The 20,833-nt window shown below is 35.8% G+C and overlaps 3 protein-coding genes, 1 long non-coding RNA gene and 1 pseudogene across 9 annotated transcripts in view; 3 read left to right on the top strand and 2 right to left on the bottom strand.

Moving 5' to 3' along the window:
• Window positions 1-2,154, top strand: part of LOC105834292 (uncharacterized protein DDB_G0284459) — a 34,474-nt gene extending 32,320 nt beyond the window's left edge. For all 5 annotated transcript variants that reach the window (XM_012676652.3, XM_012676651.3, XM_012676650.3 and 2 more), the window contains exons 4-5: window positions 113-1,247; window positions 1,328-2,154. In XM_012676652.3, the coding sequence (XP_012532106.1) occupies window positions 113-1,247; window positions 1,328-1,762 (1,570 nt within the window). In that variant the 3' untranslated portion in view covers window positions 1,763-2,154. The remainder of the gene's footprint in view (window positions 1-112; window positions 1,248-1,327) is intronic.
• A 222-nt stretch (window positions 2,155-2,376) lies between these two features.
• Window positions 2,377-8,654, bottom strand: LOC105834295 (multivesicular body subunit 12B). Its single transcript, XM_036293466.1, has 8 exons — window positions 7,856-8,654; window positions 4,888-5,031; window positions 4,606-4,804; window positions 4,363-4,507; window positions 3,998-4,081; window positions 3,554-3,908; window positions 3,411-3,461; window positions 2,377-3,329 (listed from the first exon to the last, which is right to left on the bottom strand). The coding sequence occupies exons 2-8, from the start codon at window positions 5,011-5,013 to the stop codon at window positions 3,294-3,296; spliced, it is 996 nt and encodes a 331-aa protein (XP_036149359.1). The 5' UTR covers window positions 5,014-5,031; window positions 7,856-8,654; the 3' UTR covers window positions 2,377-3,293.
• LOC105834296 lies at window positions 7,529-10,319 on the top strand (annotated as a pseudogene).
• Window positions 10,320-12,400: 2,081 nt separating this feature from the next.
• Window positions 12,401-13,798, bottom strand: LOC105833130. 2 transcript variants are annotated; one of them, XR_004965105.1, is made up of 5 exons: window positions 13,665-13,798; window positions 13,447-13,607; window positions 13,147-13,269; window positions 12,919-13,048; window positions 12,401-12,838 (listed from the first exon to the last, which is right to left on the bottom strand). It is a non-coding gene; the product is annotated as an uncharacterized LOC105833130 (long non-coding RNA). The 2 variants fall into 2 exon arrangements; XR_004965106.1 differs by having other exon boundaries at window positions 13,661-13,785.
• Window positions 13,799-13,973: 175 nt separating this feature from the next.
• LOC105833129 (geranylgeranyl pyrophosphate synthase) lies at window positions 13,974-18,627 on the top strand. The gene is made up of 7 exons (XM_012674596.3): window positions 13,974-14,112; window positions 15,160-15,314; window positions 15,639-15,783; window positions 16,715-16,835; window positions 16,922-17,061; window positions 17,133-17,235; window positions 17,660-18,627. The coding sequence occupies exons 1-7, from the start codon at window positions 14,047-14,049 to the stop codon at window positions 17,890-17,892; spliced, it is 963 nt and encodes a 320-aa protein (XP_012530050.2). The 5' UTR covers window positions 13,974-14,046; the 3' UTR covers window positions 17,893-18,627.
• The last annotated feature ends 2,206 nt before the right edge of the window (window positions 18,628-20,833 follow it).

Genomic DNA, 20,833 nt, shown 5'->3' with positions numbered 1-20,833 from the left:
AGGGTGAAACTTTTCCTATGTCAGAATTTTTGTTAGATATTCAGTTATTATACCTTCATTTCCTGTAATTAGATTTTTTTTATTTTCTAAAAGACGATTTTCTTTTTCGCAGCGAGGTGAAGATCGAGACGCCGGAGTTGACGGTGGAAGATACCAGTGGGAATTGGTACAGCGATCCGGATGAGGATCGCCTGAACGATGACGTATTCAGGCACAGCACCTACCGGCCGAATAGCAATCATAACTCCGTATTGGAGTGCGTAAATCAGATTCTGCTGCAGGATATGGAGGAGGAGGAGAACTCGGTGCTGTCGGTACCGCGCCGGTTCAAACATCGCGGTAGGATCGTGCATTTTCAGCCGGCCAGGTTGTCCGACATCGAATCCGTGGGTTCGGAGATGGAGAGGAAGAACTCTGAGGATTCCGTCACAGATAACAAGGATTCATCGAGGGAGGAGGAGGTCGACGGAGCGGAGAACGACGAGGCGAAAGATGAGTCCGAGGATGAGTTTGGCATGAGAATCGTCCAGAAGGAACCGGACGAAGACGACGACGACGACGAGGGTTCGAAGGATTCTAAGGCGATCCCGCTAGTCATCATTGAACCCAAGATCGATGTTGAAGAGGCGAGAAATATCCTGACGAAATCCCAACCGAGCAATCCTCCCTTAAAGATGGAAAGAATCGAGGAGAAGACCTGCCTGCAGATGTCCGCGAGAGGGTTAACTATCGCCAAGAATCTGGATTACGAGGACATAGAATCGTTGCCGGAGATAACAACGACGTCACCGACACCGCCGAGAACGCCACCGGCGTTACCGCCGAAACCGCAATTTCGCAACAACACACTGGTCCTGAAGAAGATCCCTAGTCCATCGTTTCTGATTGACGAAAAGAGGCAACAGGATCCGGGGAGTACGGATTCTACGAAAAGAAACATTCTAGGACTGGTATCTTCTTCGTCGTCGAAAACGGCGAGGAGTCTGAATCTGGAAGAAGCGAAGAGTTCAGCTAGGAGCTCGACGAGAGAAACGAAAGCCCGCGAAGAGAGTGGTGGATTCTGGAAGAATAGATTCAATCACGTACGCTCGTCCTTTCAGGTAAGACAGAAAGAACCGGATCAGGCGAAGGGCGCGATCAGAGTGACGAACATCGTTCGACATTTCGAGGAGTTCAAGATCGGCGATCCTGAGGAACAGACGAAGGACAGAAATCGCCCGAAGGATCGCCATGTCGAACTCGATCATGTAAGATCTCATCGAAAATGCGTATAAAATGTTTCGGAAAAGTTGTATAATTTTAAAAACAATTTTTTCTCTCGTTACAGGAGTTCGATATTCGACAGAACTTTGAGGAGTTCAATCTAGACGAGTGCGATCTCTCGGACGATCCCGATCGGCCCGAGGGTGACGGATCCGAGAGGCTGGGTCACGCTGGACTTAATAACGCTGGCCAGAATGAGAACAGCATTGCCAAAGACAACAACAATGTTTCTGCAGTCAGCAATGGCACCGTTAACGGCAACGGCGAGATCGGAAACAGCGGATACGATCACTTCCTGGAAGCGACCGGCCTCAGCAATAAGTCAATCCTCACACCGTCGAGATTGCTGAGTAATCACAAAAGCATGTTGAAGCCGAAGGACATTAAATATAAGAATAGGATCAAGGCCACGGCGGTGCTGGAGAGGCACGGGATACAGACGACTTCAACCGGCAGTATGACGACGCACGTCAGACACTGGACTGGACCGTTCGTCTGACGATTGGCCAGTTTTCTGCCGGCCAAACGTGTCTTTCGCTCCGTGTCGGCCGACAACTCGCCGATAAGAGTGAACTACAAAAGATTTTAATCTTTATTCGCCGACGATTAATTAAACAAACATCTTCAGTCGCTGTATTCGTGCGCAGCGAGTGACTCTCGCTTTTAAAGTGTAAATGGAATTTTATACAGTATTGTGGTCGGAAAACAGGGAACAAATTTTTAGAATGAAGATGAACAGAAAGAAGCAAGCCTTGTTTTCTCGTTGTAACGTTATGTGTGAATAATTAACATATATATATATATATATATATACATATAAATTATATTATTTTTCATATGAAATATGAAATATTATAAAAGATACAAGAGTCGCTAGATTTTGAAGTTGCACTTCCAGTGATTAATTTATTTAATCCTTCCTTAAGTAAAGAAGTGTTTATAAAATGTTAATCTAACTATTTTTGCTGTGAAATTATTTATTAGTCTTTATACGATATATATGTAAAAAGATATAACTTGACTTTTGGTAATTTTAATTTATAAAACATTTTATCGAAACAATTCTTATCTTTCATTACCTTAGCCATTTGATAAATACAAGGATACGCGTGATAGTTTATAACCGTTATCTTTTATTAAATTAGTTATTACATACAAGTTTCTATCTTAAATTACATTCACGTATACGTGGTGCGATTAAACAGAAACTTATGCAAGATACACGAATCTATCGACAAATAGAATAAAAGAATTCGAGTGGAAGATTCAGAGTGTCGTGTTCCGTCGATCTCGAAAGATTTTTTTTCTCAATATACGTGCTGTGCACAATCATACATACTTTCAAACAGAATTATAGAACGTGAGTATATAAACAAAAGATATTGTAATAATACTTCATTGCAGGTAAAGAAAAGCAGCACTTTGAAGGGAAATTACATGATATAAACATTCGAATTTCTATATATATAAAGAACAGATTATAAAAGGGCAGAAGGAACAGTAAAATTAAATGGCTTTCTGTGGCATTCTCACCATGCAGTTTAGATCACCGCGTTGAACCGCTAAATGTGCAGCGAGAATGCAATGCTCAACAATATTATGCGTTTGTTCATTTAGAAGCGTAGATATGCGATATTGAGAGATACATAGAAGATCTCGCATTATAATACAATTGTGTGTACATATATTTTACAGATATAGTCTCTACTATTCTATCAAAAAATAACGCAAGTCTATAAAAATATGACAACGTTATCACCAGTATCAAAATCTAAATGTGGAAGAATGTGGGACGTGGAAGAAACGCGTACAACGAGAATGAGTTCTTTTTTATCCTATTCCTTCTTAAATATTACACAATCCCCATTTTTAAGCGTCACGCAGGCTTCATTCTCTCGCGGGTTAGTACAAATCACTCGTTCAGGCACTCCATTTACGCTTGTTGGCTAGCATTAGCATCGGATACGAATGCGTGCGGCGGAAAGAGCTCGCTCACAAACTCGAATTAGTTTTGGCACATTCATTGTCTTTCAAGTTTCTCTTTCCGCACGGAAGTCATAGAAGAACTGCAACAAAATATCATTATCTATCGCAAATTCTGTCAATTATCTATCGCAAAATAATTAGTAAATAAAGAGATACACTACCTCTCTATCTAAGTCCTTCTGCGTCCACATTTTGATAACAGGAAGTTTATTCTATCGAGACAAAAGAAGAATATTAGGTTGTATAAATGTGTGTTAATCGCACTTTGATTTACATAAAAGTTCCAAATTATTGTTATACTTACAATGGCAGAATCAAGATGATTAGTAGTAAGACGTGGATTAAGCGCGAACGGAACTCCGTCGAGATCGGACGATCCCGGAAGTGTGCCGTAAATAGGCATGGATGTGACGGCCGATGGCGGCGTGGACGTAGGCGGTTGAGGCGCGGGCCTCGTGGGCCTGATCTTCGCGTTAGGACTCAAGACCTCGTAATCCCGATCACTGAACTCGTCATCCTTCTTAGCTGTGCTGTTGATTTGCGGATAAATCCCATTGGCCAGTGGTGGTTTTGGTGAAAACTTTGGTTTCGGAGGCCTCTCGGGGGCCGGGCTGTGATAGGTGCCGTTTGACGGATTTGGAGAAGGGTTCTGCAGTAAGCTAAAAGTATCATAAAATATATACATATATATACGTCTATTTATAGTGCAAAATCGATACCGCTCGCTTGATATTGTGCTGAAACTTACTCTATATTAACGTACGATTGCGAATCCGAATTCGCATTTGTGATATCTACCGTCTTGTAGCACACACGAACGCCATTTATGATACTGAAAAATAAAAAGATAAGATATAACGATATCGCGCGATCGAGTACTGCATTAACTGTTTGCACTCTATCATTCTCGAGGAAGTGGCGAAAATTATGTATTTATCTGTATTTATATTTGTAAATTGTTGTATTATTTGTTATTGCATTTATTTTCTATTGAGTTATTACGAAAATACAAATAGAAAATTATAATTCCGACTTGTGTGATAAATCCAATTGATCTAAAACCGGTCTAAAAAAAAAAATTAAAGACGTAAAGAGACAAAATCGTTTACATACCCGGCAGCAGAAAATCCGACAGGAGCCATTTTGGAATCCTTGTGGATTATCCTGCTGCATATTATTATATCCGTGACCGCTTTCGCGCACAGGTCCTTATTCCTAATTTTGTAGCACACCTGTTTCTTCCGCCACGCCTTCTGCCCTGTAACGTTCATCGCAGCGTTCATTCGTAAGGTTTTGCGGGTTTATGTATGCATGTATGAACGGCAGGTATTACTATTCGAACAGAAAGGGACTCACTCGTGTCCACGGTGTAGGAGATCATGTTGTATCCTTCCGGTGGAGTGTCCCGCTCGTTAATCACCACGATATCCTCGACCACGCAGTCAGGCTGGCCCTCAGTCTTCGAGAAGCAGATGTATCGACCCTTCTTCTTGATGAACAATCCGCTCTCCCTCCACAGATCGGCGTCGGTATCCTGATCGTAAGTTCTCGATACCTTAACGAGACGCGTACACGAGATTAGCGAGAAAGATAAACAAGTAAACAAATTGAATTAAAATAAATTAGCGTTGTTCGTACCACTGTGAAATTTGGTGGACACTTGTCCAAGTCTTCCACAACGCTAATGGCAGTTATTGGTCTGTCATCTGGCAGTACCGCCGACACCTGATGAACCAACATCTTGCAGTTGGTCTTCTTTAACATCCCTGTGATCGCGAGTACCTAATTAATTCGTTCCTTCGATTAGATTGGATTTTCCCCGACGTAACGAGTGAGTGCACATAGAAAGATACTAAGACTGCTAAGAAAAGCGATTACTCAATTTGATCTTGTTCTTTTACGTAACAGTCACCTTCAACAAGGAATACTTTCCCGATAATAGTTTTACAATATATTTCATCATAAATGTGAGCAAAAAAAAACTCGTAGTGCTGGCATTAACTCGAGGAAAACAATTTATATGAAGAATATAACATTGGATTAAAAAAAATCATGAATAATAAGCAAATCGAACGTTTATTTCAGCTTTATATTATCGATTAAATTACTCGGATTCAGAATACATTTTGAATAAATCTGACGATGTATACTTCCGGATATAGAAGTCATGAAATATTTAAAACAAGTAATATATTCGCTCGATTCAAATGATTTACAACACGTATTTTTCTGCATATAATTGCGAGCATTAAACATTGAATCAACAAAGCACGCTGGGTATATCGTTACACCGCGAATACGTCTGCATTCGATTAAACATTGCACCCCGTTGTATGTCACAAGTCGCAATAACACTAAGGAAGCAGGATGATTATCGTTGCCATTAGGAAATTCACGCTCGAGTGTTTATTAATATCTACGAGATTAGATACGCATACTGGCGGCCTATCATCGGTGATCGCGAGTAGAACAATAGCGATCGAAAGTCCGGAGGGAGAAAAGAAGACGGGGGGGAGGGGGAGAGAAAAACACGCGGCGGCGATGTCATGGAACGAAACTCCGACGGATCGTCGTAAAAAATAATCATTAAAAAAAAATGGCGATCGTATTCCAAAAATATCCGTAACGTGACCGACATTCTCCGCTCCACGAGCTTTCCGAGGCACGAGGCGATCGACTATGAAACTCTTCGTTTAATCCCACGTAACGTAGCGACCCGATCGAATCTCCCCGGTGCAATGCACTCGGGAGATCCTCGACCCGACGGCGCGCGTACTATTCGGCGAAGACGTAGCGGGTGAGTACAATCGAGAACGAGAATTCTCGACCGACGCCTTTTATTTCGAGATGATCTGCCGTCGAGTCTGCGGTCCCCGCGTGTTATCGCGTTAATTAGCGCGAGAGTAATCGTTAGTGTGTCGAAGTGGTGGATTTACGAGGCGTTCGATTGAATGAGTGCCCGAAAGACGTCATCGTTCTAGGCCAGGCCCTCTAAGAACGTTCAATAAAAGCACGAAGCAAAAAGCAACAGAACACTGAGAGCAAGAGTCTTGTTGAATTAATTGGAAATCTGATAGGTTCGACCAGATTCTGGTTGAATCAATTGGAAATCTGATAGATTCAACCAGGATCACTATCTGTTTTCTTATAGTTTCTGTATTTTTGTATCATTACCACATGCACTGAAAAAAAAGAGTCTTATTGAATTAATTGGAAATCTGGTTAAATCTATGAAAACCTAAGAAAACAGAGAGTGAGGTAAAATGTAGCAAAGAAAAAAGAAAGACAAAATAAAATCTACACACGAAAAAAGAAAGAGAAGAAAATTAGACGAGAGAGGGAGGGAGAGAGTTCGTCTTCCTCATTCGTTCTCGAAATCGATCTGTTAACAATTAACATAACAGAGGCTACGGCAAAGTTGACGTTACACCTGCTTCGAAGCAGTTTAACTAATCAATCGAAGGAAAGAATTTTACCGAATTGACCGATCGGAGAATACTTCGTAGCGTCAAATTTGATCCGTAGCTGGAGGAATGAAAGGCGATACGTACGTATTGACAGCGGGGGCGGGGTTGAACAACCCGGGAAAGGCGAAATGAGGAAAGACGAGACGCAAAGTGGAATGGCGATGTACGTTCGCGGTGGAATGTGTCGGCGTATTTAGTCGTCTTAAGAAATGCGTGACTAAGTCTCCCGCTCTCTCCGGACGACAGCTAAATCTCCGTTCTCTCAACCCCCCTCTCTCTATCTCTCTCTCTCTCTCTCGCACTGTCAAGAATTAATTCGTGTTTTGCGAAACATCGCATGGCAATCATTTCGCAATCATCGGGGAAATCCGAGGGACGATCTCGATCGGGCGGTCATCGCTCGACGCCTCGTCAGCTGGCTCAATAAGTTGGCCCGACGATGTCATCTTTCTATCTTTATCGTTCATAGAAACGAGGATGGGAATTACGAAAAGTGCTCTCTAACGTCCTCGTAAACGCGTAATACGCTTCGGAAACATGCCAATTTCTGCGAGCCGTTCTCGGCGAGGTTTGAAAGAACACGCAAATAGCGCGAAACTCGCTCCGTCAGGACGAACGCGGAGATCGTCACACGATTACAACGAGAAGAGAAAGAGAAGAAGAGGTGAAGCGAGAGAAAGATAGAGAGAGGACACGAGATCGACCCTCACGACGATGACAATCGGAAAATTCACTCGACTCATCAGCCCGAGCAAGTCGTCGCCCGCACAAAGAATCTCACCGCCACCACGTTCGATGCTAAATTCGGAAGGATGGATATATGCGCCTGTTTATTTGTCGTTAAAGAGACGACGGGGCTTAAGACTAAGGTACGTCAGAGTATCGGAAGAGCGCGCGATAGCGATAGCGGGTACCGGCTGATACCGGGTGCAGCAGATAAATAATAGAGCCCGAAGCGACGCGACGGAGGGGAGGAGGAGGCGCGAAGGGGCCCGGCGTTCAAGGGCGTGCTCTCGAGGAAGAGAGGTCGTTGGAAAGAATGGACGAAGTGCCTCCTCCTCCTACCCTTCTTTCACGAATTATATTAGACGTGTCATCGGCCGCTCGATAAATAGATAGATAGAGAGAGAGAAGCTGACCTTTTCGCGGCGCCGCGCTGCAACGTTATTCACTTCCTCCTCCTCCTCCTCTTCTTCGTCGTCTTCGTCTTCGTCTTCCTCACACGATCGCGCACCTGACGCAACGGCGGCGACGACGACACGACGCGGGAACGCAGCTCCTGTCACCGGCGCTCATATTTCGGTACGAAAAACGAGGCGAGGGACGATGACGTCAATCGACGACGGCGACGACGACGACGGCGGCGGGCCGCACTCCTCACCGTCGTCCGTCCGACGACGACGCGCCTTGCGAAACTGCCCGAAAACGCTCCGAACGCTCACGAGGCCACCGAACTCGGGCGGGAGCCAGAGTCAGGATACTCTTGTTGCAGACGAGCGACCGTCCCTCTTTCAACAATATTCTCCCCACCAGGGGTTAAACGCCAATATTAGCCCATACTAGCGGTGCTGTCTCTATAGAAAAGACGGCTGTGCTCGTCTGCGACATGGCAAGCCTGGGTACGCGTCGTGTCGACGCGCATGCGTCTACTGCGTGCTTTTGTCATGAAATAAGAAAGTAACCTATGAAGTAGCAAGAGTCACACACTTTTGCATACAGGAAAAAGGAGGATTTGCGAATGAAAAAGACTAGTGTCCCAATGGACTAGAGGATGTGGGATTTTAGCTAACGCTCTTTGCAGTCCCCAGCTTCGATGTCAGGCGAAGTAAACGTCACATCGCGGTCTTTTTTATGGGATCGAAACATGGGATCGTGGACATAGCGCCACACGTGGATATGGAACTATTGGAACCAAGCTCTACCATGAATTTCAGTCACGGTGAGCACGAAAATACTGTCCTCCCAATCGCCGAGACACCTCGTTTCGCGAGAGAGTCTCGGATATTTCCATATCGCTTTGAAACGGGCCACGTTATCTCGTGAAATATTGTTTATGAAAAGCGAGCCGAAACTCTAAGTTTGAATCTGACACAAATCGTTATTTTTCGTAGGTATGTGGGCGCACACGTTGACGGTGCAAAACAATCAAAGTTTGATAAACAGGTGTTGGAGATGAAGCGGCTGCTATTGTTATAATATAAACAATGAATCAGACCTGCTGTCCTCAGTATACCATTAGGTAATATTATCAACTCCCAAGTTTTAGAGAGAAATAATTTTGTACCTTGAATGAGATTAATTAAAGTGACACATTAACGACATGAATAATCATTTTCATGTGTTTCACACATAGATGCGAAGTGTTAAATTTTAGGATATCAAAGTCCCAGAAGAAAATTCTAAAACGCATGACTAAATTTTTGAAATAAATTGACAAATGATAGTTCTGGAAGTACAAGTGAAGATCAACAAAATAATATAGGTAATATTTTTGGAATTTTGATCTATGTTTATAATAATTTATGTGAGATATATAATTTACCAGTTCTATAATATTTATAGATATAAGCAATGAAGAGGCATTAAACTATTCTAAGCATTTGACAAAAGAGCAGAAAGATAAATCTCAGATTGAGTCCGTCGATGATGAAGTCGGTGGAAGATTGTCCATTAATTTAGTAAAAAACGGAAACTCTGAAAAATTTGACTTCTGCATTGAGTAGCAATCAAGCGCAGTTAACAAATTCCAACAGCAAAAATACCTTGCACGTTAGAAGTGAGATGACCGATGTGGTACCTTGCAAGAAGGCCAAATTATTACGCAGAGAACGTAAGAAAAATAAGTTGCTGGTTCAAGGTAAATTACAGAGTGAAATCGACCTTATTATGAAAGAAAAGAAACAACAAAATTGCGTTAAGAAGGAAATGGAAGAATTGTTCGAGGAAGTATACACTGGAGTAAGGAAGTTAGATGTAATACAATATCAACATTAAACTTCCAAATCAGTATTTATTAGGTGATTTTTTAATTCTTATTAATAGGTAGTAAAATAAGTTGAAAATTTAATAATAGCTGTAAATATTTGTTAAATAATGCTATTATTAAGCTAGCTCTATATTTAATGTTTAATTATATTGCAATCACGAAATTGAATCATATCATTTTTCTGTTTTTATTTTACTCGATTTTGATCTGATTATAAACTAATTGCAATGAGTTTATGCGTATCTTATTACAATAGTTATTTTCTTTTTCATCCGATTAGAGATTGGTGTTAAGTTATTTATTTTTGTAAGTTGAAACTGGTTTAAACTGCCCCAATGAGCTCCGAATACCTAAAGACTCCGAAAGAATTTTATGAGCTTTACAAAAAGTATCAGAGCACGATACATGGTGTGTCGTTTGAGAAACTCAGAGCAATTTTTCTAAATCTAAATCATATTTAAAATCTATCGTATTTAGGTAAAACTATCCCTACTTTCGATTTAAATTACACATTTTTTACTGTCAGACTGTTAAAGTTTTCTAAGTTCTGCATTGTAATTATAAGAGCAAAATGTATTGGATATTTGGTATTAGAAATATAAAACTTCAAAATATAAGCTTTTACTTTTCTTTACATTATGAAATTATTGCTATCTACGAGATATATTCAGCATTAGAAAAATACGCCTTACTATTGGAATTTATTTCTTATTTCTGTTTCAGTATTAGAAGATTCTAATATGCTATTGCAATTATTTTTATTTAAGGCGTTATGAATATTAATGAAAAATCAAGTATTTAATTAATCAATCAACTTAATGATAATTTTCTTTTAAAATAGAGCAATATTTTATCTCGCATCACGTTTATCACATATCATTTTGTTCCACGTATACATGACGTATAAATTCAAATAATTGATTTGATAAAAATTGACTCACCGATTGCTGTCGCTGCTCTTGCTGCTGATGCTGCTGCTGCTACTGCTACATTCCTTTTCCAGAATACCGAGTCGCTCCACATGAATACCGCTTTCTGCTGACATCATCCTGTTATTGTCGAACCGCACATTAATAACGATCGCCCGATCATTCGGCAATTCCGATATTACAAATAATATATCACACACGAATAAAACGTAAGCCGCGCACGAGAATTTCACTTGGTGCGAACGTTACATTTGAAAAAATACGTAAAAAGGCTCGCGTATCGTTTGTTAGCGCCACGGCACTCTCAACACTACACCGTACCTGCGCACAATTCGAATCCGAACACACGAGACACGCACGGACTCAAGGAACGTCCGACCGGCGCTGGAGCGCAAAGAAACATGGCGGCAGCAGCGTACGGGACGTACGTGACCGTTGGCCGGCAGACTCGGCGGTACTCGGCGCTAGTCGGCGCCACTCGGCGGTTGACCGCCGCGCCTGCGCCGAGTAGCGCCGAGTCACGTACGTACGCCGCTGCCGCCGCCATGTTGCTCCGCGCTCCAGCGCCGGTCGGACGCATCGGACGTTCTGTCGACTTCGTGCGTGTCTCGCGTGTGTCTCTCGCGTATTCAGAATTCGAATTGTGCGCAGCTACGATGTTGAGACTGTGAGAGTGTCGTCGCGAGCCATGTGAGATCGTAACAGAGTACGTAACAGAGGTCGTATGTGTAAAGCGCGGCATCGTGCATTCAGTTTCGAGTAAAGTGTTCGCGTGCGCGTTCGAACAAAAGTGTTTGCTCGAAGGGGACGTTCGGTAGATAATCGCGAGTGCCAATTAAAAGTGAAGTACGTGCTACTAGTCGTTGTGCGAGCACGAAATTCTCGAAACGAATTTGTGTCCGTTCGTTGTATCTCGGCGCGTAATTTTCATTCGACCGCTTTCCTCGGCCTGCGTTTCCACAAAGTTACGTGACGTCATGCCACTTTCGTGCCACGTTGATTTTCGTTCCGGGCAAAGTTTTCGTGTGCGCGTATTCGCTCGAGGAGTGTCGTACGCAATCCGTTCGATAGAATGTTGTGCCAATAATTAAACTTTATTAGTCGTCGCGCAATCATACAGAGATACAAAACTCTGGGAGCGAATTGATTTACTTCTGTTCAGTGTGTCTTGACGTGCCGTACTTTTCACGTATTTTTCTAAATGTAACGGTTGCGCCAAGTGAAATTCTCGCGCACGGTTTACGTTTTACTCGTGTGTGATATATTATCCATAATATCGGGAGTGCCGAATAAAGTATCGGGCGATCGTTATTAATGTGTGGTTCGAAATAGCAGGATGATGTCAGCAGAAAGCGGCATCCATGGAGCGACTCGGTATTCCGGAAAAGGAATGTAGCAGTAGCAGCAGCAGCATCAGCAGCAGGAGCAGCGACAGCAATCGGTGAGTGAATTTTTATCAAATCAATTATTTGAATTTATATCATGTATATGTGGGACAAAATGATATGTGATAAACGTGATGCGAAATAAAATATTGTTCTATTTTAAAAGAAAATTATCACCAAGTTGATTGATTAATTAAATACTTGGTTTTTCATTAATATTCGTAACGCCTTAAATAAAAATAATTGCAATAGCATATTAGATTCTTTTAAAACTGAAACAGAAATAAGAAATTAGAAATAAATTCCAATGGTAAGACGTATTTTTCTAATGCTGAATATATCTCGTAGATAGCAATAATTTCATAATGTAAAGAAAAGTAAAAGTTTATATTTTGAAATTTTATATTTCTAATACCAAAAATATCCAATACATTTTGCTCTTATAATTACAATGCAAAACTTAGAAAACTTTAACATTCTGACAGTAAAAAATGTGTAACTTGAATCGAAAGTAGGGATAGTTTTATCTAAATACGATAGATTTTTCTTACGTTCTATGCGTAATAATTTGGCCTTCTTGCAAGGTACCACATCGGTGATCTCACTTCTAACGTGCAAGATATTTTTGCTGTTGGAATTTGTTAACTGCGCTTGATTGCTACTCAATGCAAAAGTCAAATTTTTCTGAGTTTCTGTTTTTTACTAAATTAATGGACAATCTTCCACCAACTTCATCGACAGACAAAACATCAATCTGAGATTTATCTTTCTGCTCTTTTGTCAAATGCTTAGAATAGTTTAATGCCTCTTCATTGCTTATATCTATAAATATTATAGAACTGGTGAATTATATATCTTACATAAATTATTATAAACATAGATCAAAATTCTAAAAATTTTACCTATATTATCTTGTTGATCTTCACTTGTACCTCCAGAACTATCATTTGTCAATTTATTTTTCAAAAATTTAATCATGCGTTTTAGAATTTTTTCTGGGACTTTGATATCTTAAAATTTAGCACTTCGCATCTAAAATGATTATTCATGTTGTTAATGTGTCACTTTAATTACTCTCACTTAAAGTATAAAATTATTTTTCTTTAAAACTTGAGAGTCGATAATATTACCTAATGGTATACTGAGGACAGCAGGTCTGATTCATCGTTTATAACAATAGCAGCCGTTCCATCTCCAACCCCTGTCTATCAAACTTTGGTAGTCTTGCAGCGTCAACGTGTGCGGCCACATACCTGCATACGAAAAATAACGATTTGTGTCAGATTCAAACTTAGTCAGAGTTTCGACTCGCTTCTCAACAATTTTTTACGAGATAACGTGGCCCGTTTCAGAGTGATGTGAAAATATCCGAGACTCTCTCGCGAAACGAAGTATCTCGGCGATTGGGAGGACAGTATTTTTGTGCTCACCGTGACTGAAATTCCTGGTAGAGCTCTTGCAGTAGCCACACCGATAGCCCTCGTGTTCCGCGTAATATTCTACGATACTGTATGACTGCTGTTGGAAGGCCATCCCGACGACTTTCCTCGTTCGTGTGGTTTGTTGCTCACAGATATAGCATGGAACAGAACTAAATAGTTATGGACATAGCATAGAAGAGACCCAAAAAGTCATGCACGTTACCTACGGGATTCATAGATATTTGACTACATAGTTCAATGTGCACATTTTATGCACATAGAGGTGCTGATGGATGAAAACACCTAAAACGACGCGATGACCGCTCTCACAGGAGTCACAGCCATCACAGGTTCCTCTTTGCCATTTGCTAACACTTACTTTATTGCGCATGTACAAGAATACGTTATATTTGTACTCCAGCATAAATCATAATTTCCGCAGCAGACGCTGGCATACATCAGCAGACATCTGGCAAACGTCACAATTGAAACTTGTACTTGTACCCGGCTTTCAGCCGTCATCGCATATTTTACATTTCTAACTATTCGAAGCAGTTATCTAATTCACGCTTAGTTCTCCGGAAAACAGATATCACCACTTGATACGATATGACGAATTCCAATAAGTCGGATCCTTTTTATTACTCTATGAGCGGTATCAGAGAAGAAGATGAGGTTAGTTTTTACCACTGTATATTTTTTTTCTCTCAAAGAACAAACATGCGCGCGTGTAAGCGCGCACTATTTGTTTTTCATATGTAGATCTTTTACCTAATGAAATAAAATTGACAGGAATTAAATTCTAAAAAATTAAATCAGAAATATAAATATAGAATGATGTTAGTTAAAAGCCAATATTTTAGTAAACATTATAGGGTTATTCGTGTGAAAATACAAGAGTATATTATTTAAATAAATTTACAATAATAAATGCTTCTAATGTCATGTTATGGACTATATCGTTTATTATCAATTCTCTTGATACATTATCGACTTTATAAAATTATTTCAAATTGTTGGAATCTGAAAGTCTCAGAAATTTAGAAATTTTCAGATAACTCCGTTTGTTGATTATATTATCTTGATTACTTTATTCAATTTTTGAGATTCTTGATTTTCACTCTTACTCAAATAGCACACAATATTTACAAACGATTTTACAAAGTATTTAGAATAATTATTTAAATATTTTATAAATGTTTACTAAAATATTTCCTAAATTATAAATAAATATCTTTATGATCTTATGTTAAACATATATAGATTATTGTAAATATTTATCTTAAAAATATTTTTAATATTTGTATAAATATTAATTTCTTTATTTACTTATAAATGTATAAAATATTTGGTCTCTCTGTTTTTTATATTTTATTTTTATATTGAATAAAAATTTGATAATTTTTTTTAATATACAAAATTAATATGTAGAAAATATTAGTTGTATAATATTTTTAAAAATAGTAATAAACATTTTTTAATATTTATTATAGGTATATCTTAGAAATATTTCTTTTATTTTGTTTTATTTCTTTTAAAATAATATTATTTGTTATTTATTATAATATTGTGTACTGTGTGATCAAATTTTCAAAGAAGTTTTAAAACATTTTTGAAATTTTAGATAGTTTAACAATTTTCTTATATTTGTTTGATGTTTTATAAATTTTAAATTTAGATTTAAATTAAATTTAGATAAAATGTAAATAAAACTTTTTCCAGAAATTGTTGGAACCAATTAGGTACATTCTTCAAGTTCCTGGAAAACAAATAAGAGCGAAATTAGCAAAGGCTTTTAATTACTGGCTGAGAATATCAGACGAGAAACTTCAAGCGATTGATGATATAGTAAATATGCTCCACAATTCGAGCATTGTGTAAGTTTTGCGTTTTTTTACATAAATATATTTTGTTTTCACCAAATTCTTCACAAAATGTACGAAATATCATAAACTCCATAATCCTACTTCTAGTTCATACAACTACTTTCTATCTTCTACACATCCTTCTGATTGTTTATAATAATAAATTTTGTATTATATAAGAATTGTAACTCCTTGAAAACAATTTTAATTTAGACAGAAATATTCTCCACATTTTGCAAGCATTAAGTGGAACGCGTAACATATAATATTTAGCTTTGCATTCCTATCTCATCGCTTTCTAAGAATTAATTAGTTTCTCTTTTAATTTTTTTGCAGGATTGACGATATTCAAGATCATTCTATTATGCGCAGAGGTATTCCCGTTGCACATTCAGTTTACGGAATTGCTAGTGCATTAAGTGCTGCAAATTACTTATTATTTATTGCTTTGGAACGAGTTGTTAACTTACAACATCCAGCGGTAAGTGAAACATTGTAAGTGATAAATATTCTCAAATAGAACAGAAAAGTCAAAATAATATTAATTTGACATTATATTGATAAGTTTATGTTGTTTTTTAGTAATAATTGAAATCTGATCTCCATTTAAGAATGACTTTATATTAATTTCTTTTTTTCTTATGTGGTTTTCATTTTTAGAAAATAGTTTTTCGATTGTGTATATAATAAATATGCTTATTATTATGAAAATATATAATATGGATTATTGTTAGACCGATAGATGATCAATTGAGAAAATCATGAAGTCTTTTCCTCGAGTACATCTTTTAGTTTTGTTATATGTATTTAAAAATGTGAAGCTAATCAATGAAATTTATTTTAGTAATAAAGCGAAATTGAAAAGTTTTTTTTATCGTGATTAAGAAAACATTACAAATTTTATACCATTTAATGTTTCAACGTTTGTTATTTTGACAAATAATTTTGACAAGTATGACAATTTGGTCATATTTTAATATTCTTTTTTAATTATGTGTTCTCTTTATCTAGATTATTAAAAAACTACTAAAACTAACGTTGATTTTTTACGAATTGGATAATGTTTTCATATATTGTAAAATAAAAATAACAATATAAAGAATAGACATTAAAAAAATGTTTATTATTTCTTCTTAAAGTCTGTAAAATTAAAATTCTTCAAGGACGCACATTATTTTTTTATGGTACCAGTATCTTTTGCTACTATTTTTGAGTGTTTTAAATTTTATTTATTATTACACAAAGCTCAAAAGACAAAAAAATAAAATTTTATAGAGATATTTAAAATAAAAAATTTTTAATGTTTGATAATATTTTGAAATGCTATTATACATTTTTAAGTTAATACATATTATATATATGTATTAAATAAATAAGAAATAAAAACTGCAATAGTATAATAATATTATTAGGCAACGAAAGTATATATGGAACAACTCCTGGAGCTTCATAGGGGTCAGGGAATGGATATTTTTTGGAGAGATAATTTTATCTGTCCAACTGAGGAAGATTACAAGACTATGACAATAAGAAGTAATTATTAATATTTATACAAACCTTTATTTTATATATATGAGAAAGTTATTTATGTAAAAAAAATTTAAACATTAATTTTGTAGAGACTGGTGGGCTTTTTAACTTGGCGGTAAGATTGATGAAATTGTTCTCAACTTGTGAAGAAGATTTTTCTTCAATAATAGCTACTTTAGGATTATACTTTCAAATACGTGATGATTATTGCAACTTATGTCTCGGGGAGGTAAGCGATAATATTTGATCTAATAAAATATAAATTTGAATTAACTAAATTAATTTTTTTTCTTTTCACAGTACACCGAGAATAAAAGTTATTGTGAAGATTTGACCGAAGGAAAATTTAGCTTTCCAATTATCCATGCGCTTATGAGCAATCCTGATGATAGGCAGATAATAAGTATCCTTTATTAAATGTTTTTTTTTTAATATTTACTTTATTATCACATTATACTATATTAAAATGTTTACTAAATAAATTATTGTAGTATCTAAATTTTATAAAGTGAAAATATTGCCACTACATTTTTCCAGCAAATTAACACCCTAATAAGAGTTAAAGTTTACGGAAAAAAAAACTTTTATAGAGTGAACTTTAATTTTTATTCGAATAGAAAATACTCGAAAAATTGTAGTGGCAGTATTTTCACTCTATAAAATTTAGAGAGTACACAAACATCTAGTGTTGGCTCGTATAGGCATTATTCAATATATGTTTTAAAAATATTTGTGTTATACAATTAATACAATTTTGTCACTAATTATCCTTTGTACTTTTTAAAAGCTTTTGCAATTCATAATTTTTCTTTAACAATGCTTGTTAGATATTTTAAGACAACGAACAAAGGATATTGAGGTGAAACGTCATTGCATTAAATTATTGGAAAGATTTGGCTCCTTTAAATACACGAGAAACGTACTCGAAGAACTGGACTCGACTGCAAGGGCTGAAATTGAACGTTTAGGTGGAAATCCACTCTTAGTGAAGATTTTGGATGAACTGAAGAATTGGGATACTATAGATGCGCCTAAAGACCTCTTAACTGGAACGTTTTAAATAAAAAATTGTTTATTTTTTGCAAAGTAATGAGCATAGCATATAAACTTTTTTCATAATATAAAATAGTTGAATTAATAATGCAAGCAAAGGAATAATATATAAGAGATTATATAAAAACAAATATCATATACAAATATACAATAACAGTAAGTTAATTATTTGACTGATAAATGTTTTAAATATAACCCACACAGCACACATCTTTCAGAAAGCTCTCTGAAAGATATCCGAAGGATATTTTCTGCCAAATATTTTTCAGAAAGTTTTTTGAAATATGTGCTGTATGGGAAAGATAAATTTAAGATTATCTATTTCGGTCTGCAGCAAATCTTGGTGTTCAATATAATTTTTTATTAATTTTAATATTCTTAGCTTATATAAACTGCGCGCCGACAATTTTGTTAGTCTTAAAACACAGTTCAATAAAAAATCCAGGTCCAAATTCTGGCTGAGGATTATTTTCCGCAATAAATTATTTATAATTTTTTTTGCCCAACATTCGTCCAAATGTGCATATTAGCTACGTAGTTTTATATGCATAATTTTCGAGGTCAAGGAGATATCGCGTTCGAGGATCACCGTCTCTCAGCCTTCTCTCTGATTCAGACAGACTTACAGAATGTATACCGATATGATGATCTCTAATCACATGGACATGTGAAAAGTCGATACGACAGATATTTTAACTTGAATAGTCAACTTTAACAAATAAAATTTCGTTTTATGACCAGAGCTTTTTCAGTCAGATTTTTTATTTTGTACAAAAACACATAAAATAAACTCAAATTTATCAATATTGATTTAGAAGGTACTAAATTAAATACTTAAGATAAATTGTGAATTATCTGATGATAAAGAAAACGAATAATCTTACACGAGATTGTGCTTACGAATATTATGATGAAGATCCTGATGTTTTAAAAGATCTCATTGAAAACTTCCTGTCTTTATGATAACAGTGTAATAGATTTTAACAAATCAAAAAAAAGGAACAAACATGGATGTAATTTTTACTATTTAAAAATTATCAGATAATTCTTTATTTTTTAAATAAATTATTAATTTTATATTTTATAAGTCTCATCGATTACATTTTTTAAATTTTGTTTTCACTTTATTTTGTTTTTATTATAACATTTTTTATTGGTAATTACTTAGAATTTTGGATTGAATAATATATTTCAAGTTTATATACATGTTGAGTTTAATTACAGTTTCATAATAACTTTATGAATTGCCAATTGCATTAGATGACAAAAAATTTACATTATACGTTTTATTTAGCTATTAAATTTTTTATTTTTAGTACCTTTTTTAAAATTTTATTTCCTGTTACGAATGAAATAAACATGAAATATGTTTGCTTGAGCATATACTTCTTCATAACTTCATGTAATTCAACAATTGTGTTCATATTTTTGTACTTTTAATACAAAAATAAAACAGTAAAAATTATATTGAATGTATTATTTATATTGTATTATAAAATGTATTATTTATATTACATATACATATCATATACGATAATATCTCATATTGCCACGTGTATGTTCGTATTGCCACGGAACTTCACCTGCAAATGATAACAAATATTTAGTTAGTACCTGGTAAAATATCTCTTTTTGATCATATACTTTGTGAAATAACCTGTGTGCATTGCATGGTCTTAAATGACAAATTTAATTCTTTATTTTTATCTGTCCATCTTCGCGATATTATTCTTCTCGTATTATCATGATCAATAAAGTTTGATAAACAGTATGTTTGTTCGCATAATGGTTTTTTTACATTTTCTGTTATTAAAAATGTGTAAATTTATGCACACCATAACACGTATCACTCAACTGATGGATCAGCATAAATTAATTGGAAATATTTGCCATTTTAATACTAAGATATCAAAAATATTTTTAATTGTACTACGTATTGCACGCAATAAACGATAATTAAATATAATTCTATTTTTACTTACGTATCGGCCAAAATAGGGACGCATAACATTTTTATGCAATTAAACTTTTGTATTATACTCAATAGTATATTAATAAAAAAAGTTTAGAATTAAATTTATGCAATTACCTGAATATCATAATAAAATAAGCTGCTCTGAAGCAAGACTCGTCAATATATTTTTCGAAAATGTGGCCCTATCTTAATATTAAATTTAAAGTTTTTTTCATTCTGGTATACTTGAAAAACATCTGCACCTTTCAACTTTTGAAAAAGATGATTAAAATCTTGATTAAATCTTATTTTCAGTTAAATCATATCAATTTAATCATGAAAGTGACTCTATATTTCTGCTAAACAAAAAGACAATTATTTTACTATTCCATAACGTTTCTAACATCATAAATAAATTTATTCCATTTTTCCAAAATATCCCAAATTCTAAATTGACATTCTACGGAGTTAACAAACTATAAATAGGTTCATCAGTGTACTCAAGCATTCTCTACCAAAATTTTACTTGGGCCAATGTCGTTTATAAGATAAAATAGATAAATTGTTTAAACTGCGAGACATTGTATAGCCATGAGACAAACGCGTAGTTTATTATTGGATGAAAAATACAACTTAACAAATGTTTCATTTCTGACACAATACACATAAAAAACAAAAGAAAAGTCTGAATTTGCAAACTGACACTAAATCTCTTAAGTCAATATTTTGAGTTAATTAACCAAGTTGAGTTTCTCTATTTAATACTTATACAGTATATGATTTTGTAAAATTTTCGCACAATTGCGCGTTAAAAATAAATACTATTTGCAATTAATTGAGGGACTCAATTCAGAATCGTATGTAGCTCTTTGTAATGATTTTGCTTTTAGTTGAATCGTTTGCGAGATATAATTATTTAAAAGTTTATTCATAACAAATCTTTTAAATTTACATATTGCAACAATACTTATACGAACAAGGCTCAGTCAAGTTT

The sequence above is a fragment of the Monomorium pharaonis genome, chromosome 11 (genome assembly GCF_013373865.1).
Source record: "Monomorium pharaonis isolate MP-MQ-018 chromosome 11, ASM1337386v2, whole genome shotgun sequence".
Lineage (NCBI taxonomy): Eukaryota > Metazoa > Arthropoda > Insecta > Hymenoptera > Formicidae > Monomorium > Monomorium pharaonis.
The sequence above is the reverse complement of the archived record's forward strand: the minus strand, read 5'-3'. Positions and strand labels throughout refer to the sequence as shown.